This window comes from Papio anubis, chromosome 11, assembly GCF_008728515.1.
Source record: "Papio anubis isolate 15944 chromosome 11, Panubis1.0, whole genome shotgun sequence".
Taxonomy (NCBI): Eukaryota; Metazoa; Chordata; class Mammalia; order Primates; family Cercopithecidae; genus Papio; species Papio anubis.
The window spans coordinates 101,526,547-101,532,690 of NC_044986.1; the positions used below are offsets into that span (position 1 = coordinate 101,526,547).

Below are 6,144 nucleotides of genomic sequence, written 5' to 3' on the forward strand. Positions count from 1 at the left end.
GCATTCTCCTATATAATTACAGAGTAATTTTCATACTCAGGAAACTAATGTAGGTACAACACATTATTATCTAATGTGCAGTGTTTATACAGATTGTCCCAGTAATATTCTTTACTTCCTTATACAGAATGCAGTCAAGGATCATTCCTTGCATTTCATTGTCAAATCTCTTTAGACTTCTTTAATCTAGAACAGTTTCGTTAACTCTGTTGAAATCCCTGCTTTTCCTTTCTCTAGGTGCATTTTTCTTTACCTGTTATTACAATAGCCTTTTCATCTTATCTATAGTGGTGTTATATCATGCCTGTAATATAGTGGATATCCCAATGATATGAATAACTACTTCTAACAGTCTCTGTAGAAAAGTAGAGTAATTTGCCCCAACACATATATGATCATAGAATTGTAAAGAGACCCTTAAGGAAATCTTAAAGACAGTATAATCTAATTGCTTCTCGCCATGGAATTGAGATGTTTAAAAGTGAATCACTTGCTCGTACCCAGCAAGCTAGAGAGGATGGACATCAAGGTCTCCCAGTTCAGAGCCCAGTCACAACTATTAGTCTTTAGCAAAATGTGGGGAAATGTGCTGGATAAAGTTCAGAGCCCAGTCACAACTATTAGTCTTTAGCAAAATGTGGGGAAATGTGCTGGATAATTACGAAAGTCTTTATAATATAAAAACAAAGTTATATTCATCTGTGATTTCATCTTGGTGAATTCTTTGATAGAACAGCCTAAATTTTTACTTTAAATAGAGTAGTGTTAACTTGTCTCAGATTTTTAGGCAATAGAGAAATACACTGTCGGCTTCTGTTACTCAGCGTACCTCCTGCCTACCTGCTTGTCTCAAAAAGTGTGTGGTTAAACCAGCAGATATTTAGGAACGAATTAATAGTTGCATTCGAGAACCTATTATATCTAGATGCAGTGGCTCATGCCTGTAATCCTGGCACTTTGGGAGGCTGAGGTGGGAGGATAGCTGGAGACTAAGGCTTCTAGACCAGCCTGGGCAATATGGTGAAACTCCATCTTAGAAAAAAAATTTTTTAAAGAACCCATTATACATAGCAAATAACGTTCCCAATAACAGTGCACTAAAGTGTTTCTGTGGTAAGGATTTATTTTTACTTATGTTAATTGATCTTTCCTTCCTGCCTTCCTGAGATGGGTTCTCACTCTGTCACCCAGGCTGGAGTGCAATTGTACCCTCATGCCTCACTGCAGCCTCGACTTCCCCAGGCTCAGGTGATCCTCTGACCTCGACCTCCCAAGTAGCCAGGACCACAGGTGCGTGCCACCATGCCCAGTTAATTTTTTGTAGAGACAGGGCTTCACCATGTTCCCTAGGCTGGTCTCGAACTTCTGGGCTCTAACAGTCTACCCGCCTCGGCCTCCCAAAGTGCTGGGATTACAGGCATGAGCCACCACACCTGACCTGTTTTTTGAATATTCTAATTCCGTTGTTACTTTGAGATAAATGAAGACAGTACCAACCTGATTTACTTAAGGCAGATCCTTGAAGATCCCTCCTGGATGAACTAATGGAAGACCAGAGTTCCCTTATCTCAATGAGCTTATCTGATACAGTATCTATATCATGTGATACCTGTAATTAGAAAATTAAAGTCAGCCATAAACATTTAATAACCTATATCAGACTATGATGTTTGACCATGTCACAATATTGGTTAACCTATCTCATGCCTGTGTTCCAAATGAAGGAAGTGAAGCAGGCCTGGGCACTGTGGAAGGAGGGAAGGTCAGGTGTTTGGGGGATATTGATAGGAACTGGCACTAAGCAGAGACTGTTTGCCGGAAAGGCAGATGTGTATGAGCTGTGGTTTGGCAGTTAAATACCACCAGGCAAGAAGTTGGACTCATTAAATAAAAATTTGGCTTTGGTGCAAGGTAAAAAGAGGTGTTAAAAAAAAAAAAAAAAGCTAATTGCACTGTTGATGCTTCCAGAGCTTTAGTAGATAATAATTTGATAAGAAATATTTGGGAGACAAGCTTGTCGGAACATGAACTCAGCTGCATTCTCATGCTCAGAGTCTTTCTTCTCTCTCGCCTCCCAGGGTTCTTGGGGATCTGGCAAGGATCAGTATAGCAGGGAGCTGCTTGTGTCCTCCATCTTTGCAGCCGCTAGTCGCAAGAGGAAGAAGCCGAAAGAAAAGGCACAGCCTAGCAGCTCAGAAGATGAACTGGACAATGTATTTTTTAAGAAGGAAAATGTGGAACAGTGTCACAATGATACTAAAGAAGAGTCCAAAAAGGAAAGTGAGACACTGGGCAGAAAACAGAAGATCATCATTGCCAAAGACAACAGCACTAGGAAAGACCCCAGCACGACAAAAGATGAAAAGATATCACTAGGAAAAGAGAGCACGCCTTCCGAAGAACCCTCACCGCCATACAACTCAAAACATAACAGGTCTCCAACTCTCAGCTGTCGCTTTGCCATCCTGAAAGAGAGCCCCAGGTCACTTCTGGCACAGAAGTCCTCCCACCTTGAAGAGACAGGCTCTGACTCTGGCACTTTGCTTAGCACGTCTTCCCAGGCCTCCCTGGCAAGGTTTTCCATGAAGAAATCAACCAGTCCAGAAACGAAACATAGCGAGTTTTTGGCCAACATCAGCACCATCACCTCAGATTATTCCACCACATCATCTGCTACATACTTGACTAGCCTGGACTCCAGTCGACTGAGCCCTGAGGTGCAATCCGTGGCAGAGAGCAAGGGGGATGAGGCAGACGACGAGAGAAGCGAACTCATCAGCGAGGGGCGGCCTGTGGAAACCGACAGCGAGAGCGAGTTTCCTGTTTTCCCCACAGCCTTGACTTCAGAGAGGCTTTTCCGAGGAAAACTGCAAGAAGTGACTAAGAACAGCCGGAGAAATTCTGAAGGAAGCGAAGTGAGTTGCACCGAGGGAAGTTTAACATCAAGTTTAGATAGCCGGAGACAGCTCTTCAGTTCCCATAAACTCATCGAATGTGATACTCTCTCCAGGAAAAAATCAGCTAGGTTCAAGTCAGATAGTGGAAGTCTAGGAGATGCCAAGAATGAGAAAGAAGCACCTTCATTAACTAAAGTGTTTGATGTTATGAAAAAAGGAAAGTCAACTGGGAGTTTACTGACCCCCACCAGAGGCGAATCCGAAAAACAGGAACCCACATGGAAAACGAAAATAGCAGATCGGTTAAAACTGAGACCCAGAGCCCCTGCGGATGACATGTTTGGAGTAGGGAATCACAAAGCGAATGCTGAGACTGCTAAAAGGAAAAGCATTCGGCGCAGACATACGCTAGGAGGGCACAGAGATGCTACTGAAATCAGTGTTCTGAATTTTTGGAAAGTGCATGAGCAGAGCGGGGAGAGAGAATCAGAACTTTCAGCTGTAAACCGGTTAAAACCAAAATGCTCAGCCCAGGACCTTTCCATCTCAGACTGGCTGGCCAGGGAACGCCTACGCACCAGTACCTCTGACCTTAGCAGAGGAGAAATCGGAGATCCCCAGACAGAGAACCCAAGCACACGAGAAACAGCCACGACCGACACACCTTTGTCTTTTCAGTGCGACACAGGCAGTTCTTCCAGCACCTTGGCTTCAACCAACAGGCCCCTTCTTTCCATACCACCGCAGTCATCTGACCAAATAAACGGAGAAAGCTTCCAGAATGTGAGCAAAAATGCTAGTTCTGCAGCGAATGCCCAGCCTCGTAAACTGTCTGAAACCCCAGGCAATAAAGCAGAGTTTCATCCCTGTCTTTAGACTGGGGGTATGTCCACTCTAGCAAGTAAAAAAACTACTGTTACACGTTCCAGTAACTCTGTCAATATTTTCTTGTATCAGAATTGTTATTATGCAGCCTTCATTTGGGCTGGTTTCATCATTTTGCACTGTGAAATAGCTTTACAGTGCATTACTACAGCCAGAAGAACATATATATATATATTTAAAAATATATCGGATAGTTGCACACAAATGAGCAAGCTATTTGTTGCAACTTACTACATAGCATATACCCAAAATCACTGAAGAAAATCGCTGGCATCAGTGTGCAGCAAATTTGTTCTTTTGGTTTCATCACTAACAAAAGTGCCTCATCATAAAAATACAGTTGGTTTTTAGGGTGCCATATTGTTAAAATTAGATAACTTACATTGAATAAATGAATGCGTTTTATCGGTAACAAATTTCATTACATTTACCAGTTTTAACACAGGTGGATACAGAACTTCCATTCTTTAGTCATTCCAGGTGGATCTGAGTTTTATATTCAAACTTTTAATACAGTTTTTGAGTTTTGTGTGACTTGAATTTTTAATCTTTCTGTAAAATACGTAACTTAAATGAACATATTAAATGTGTATCTTTTCTTCAGATACCAGATTTGATATAAATGTTGTAACATAGGTGTGTAGATAGTGGATCCTGGATGGAACTGGCTTCTTTATCGAGAAGAATATAATTCTGCATGAGGACTTAATGAATCCAAACCTGTGTCATGCCTGTGTGCATACCCAATTAAACACTGGAAAGAAATAAACATTGTTTTGGTGAACTTTGCATGGCTTGAAACTTATTCTGATATATTTTTAGATGTCATCCATTTATAACTACCTTACGTGATTAAAAAGGTACCTGACTTTCAAAAGACACCTACTATATTTATACATTCCATCTTCTCCTCTTTCTTGCTGTGGTGGGCAGAGACTCTTACAGATGCTTACATTAGCCTAACCTCACTTGTCGACAGATAGTATTTAATTCTTCTAAGGAAAGTAATGTATGTTAATGACCTTTTCGTGAGTGAAACGAACATGAGTTTGGAGTCACTCCAACTCTATACTTCCTAGATATGTGAACTTGAACACATTATTTAACTCCTCTGAATTTGTTTTCTCTTATAAACAGTGACAGTATTACTACCTATTATAAGGGTGATTAGATTTAAATGAGATACTGTTCCACTTACAGTGCCTGCCACACACTAGTTTCAAAATAGAACAAAGCTGTTGTTGGTAGTAATGGTTAAAAAAAATCTCAGACTGTTAAGGCTGAGAAGGACCTTAATCATCAAATCCAGAGATTTTCAACTGTCAAACCCGATACTTTCTTAAAAGTATTTTGAAATTTCCCCTTTACCATCATGAAATGAAATTCATAATATATCTAAACATAACTTTATATTCAGTATGTTACAATATAGACTATAATTCCTTATTACAGTAGAAAAGAAAAAGTGATTTATAATAAATTTTTCAATATGCAAATGCTCAGGTACAACTACAGCACAAAAATAACATAATGCAATAGTCAGATATTTGCTCCAGTATATAGAATCACAATGGTAACTACACATGGAGATGGTACCATGAATAGTTTGCTGCTGGTGATAAGATTTTACCAAGAGTCATGCCCTGCTTTTGAAGTTTTGAACAAAATAAAGCACACACTTCCCTTAGTTTACATGAAGGGGAGTTCTTGGAAAAGTCAGAGTATTATTAAAACTGTCAAAAACGCTTTTTACTTACATGTTTTAAAAGTTACTTTCAAGGCTGAAATAGTTTTATATTATTCATTCTTGCTCCTAAGTTTATTTTTTCTATTTTTTTTTCTTTTGAGACAGAGTCTCAGTCTCAGTCTGTTGCCCAGGCTGGAGTGCAGTGGTATGACCATCACAGTTCACTGCAGAGCTGCGACTATAGGCACGTGCCACCATGCCCAGCTAACTTTTGGGGTTTTTTGTATTATTTGTAGATACGGGCTTTCTCCGTGTTGCCCAGGCTCATCTCAAACTCCCAGGCTCAAGCGATCCGCCTGCCCTGTCCTCCCAAAGTACTGGGATTACCGGCATGAGCCACCATGCTCAGCCTTTCTTTGGCTTTAATTTGCTGGGCTTTTTAACTTGAGACGATTGCTTAGAAAATTGATTTTTAGTTGTTTTCTAATATCTGTGTTTTAAGGCTATATACTGTATTTTTGTTATTCATTTCAAAATGTTTTCTAGTTTCCATTCTGATTTTTTTCTTTAACCTGTGAATTACTTAGCAATGTACTGCTTAATTTCCAAACGTTTGAAATCTTTCTAGTTATGTTGACTCCAGTATAATGTTACATTATCATTAAACATATATTT

The 6,144-nt window shown here is 39.9% G+C and overlaps 1 protein-coding gene across 13 annotated transcripts in view; it reads left to right on the forward strand.

Annotated features, from left to right (window-relative positions):
- The window catches only part of ARHGAP21 (Rho GTPase activating protein 21), a 135,033-nt gene extending 130,462 nt beyond the window's left edge, over positions 1 to 4,571 (forward strand). For all 13 annotated transcript variants that reach the window (XR_004177158.1, XR_004177159.1, XR_004177160.1 and 10 more), the window contains one exon: positions 2,079 to 4,571. Coding sequence is in view for 10 of the 13 variants with exons in the window: in XM_031652703.1 (XP_031508563.1) it covers positions 2,079 to 3,773 (1,695 nt within the window). In the remaining 3 variants the exon portion in view is untranslated. The remainder of the gene's footprint in view (positions 1 to 2,078) is intronic.
- The last annotated feature ends 1,573 nt before the right edge of the window (positions 4,572 to 6,144 follow it).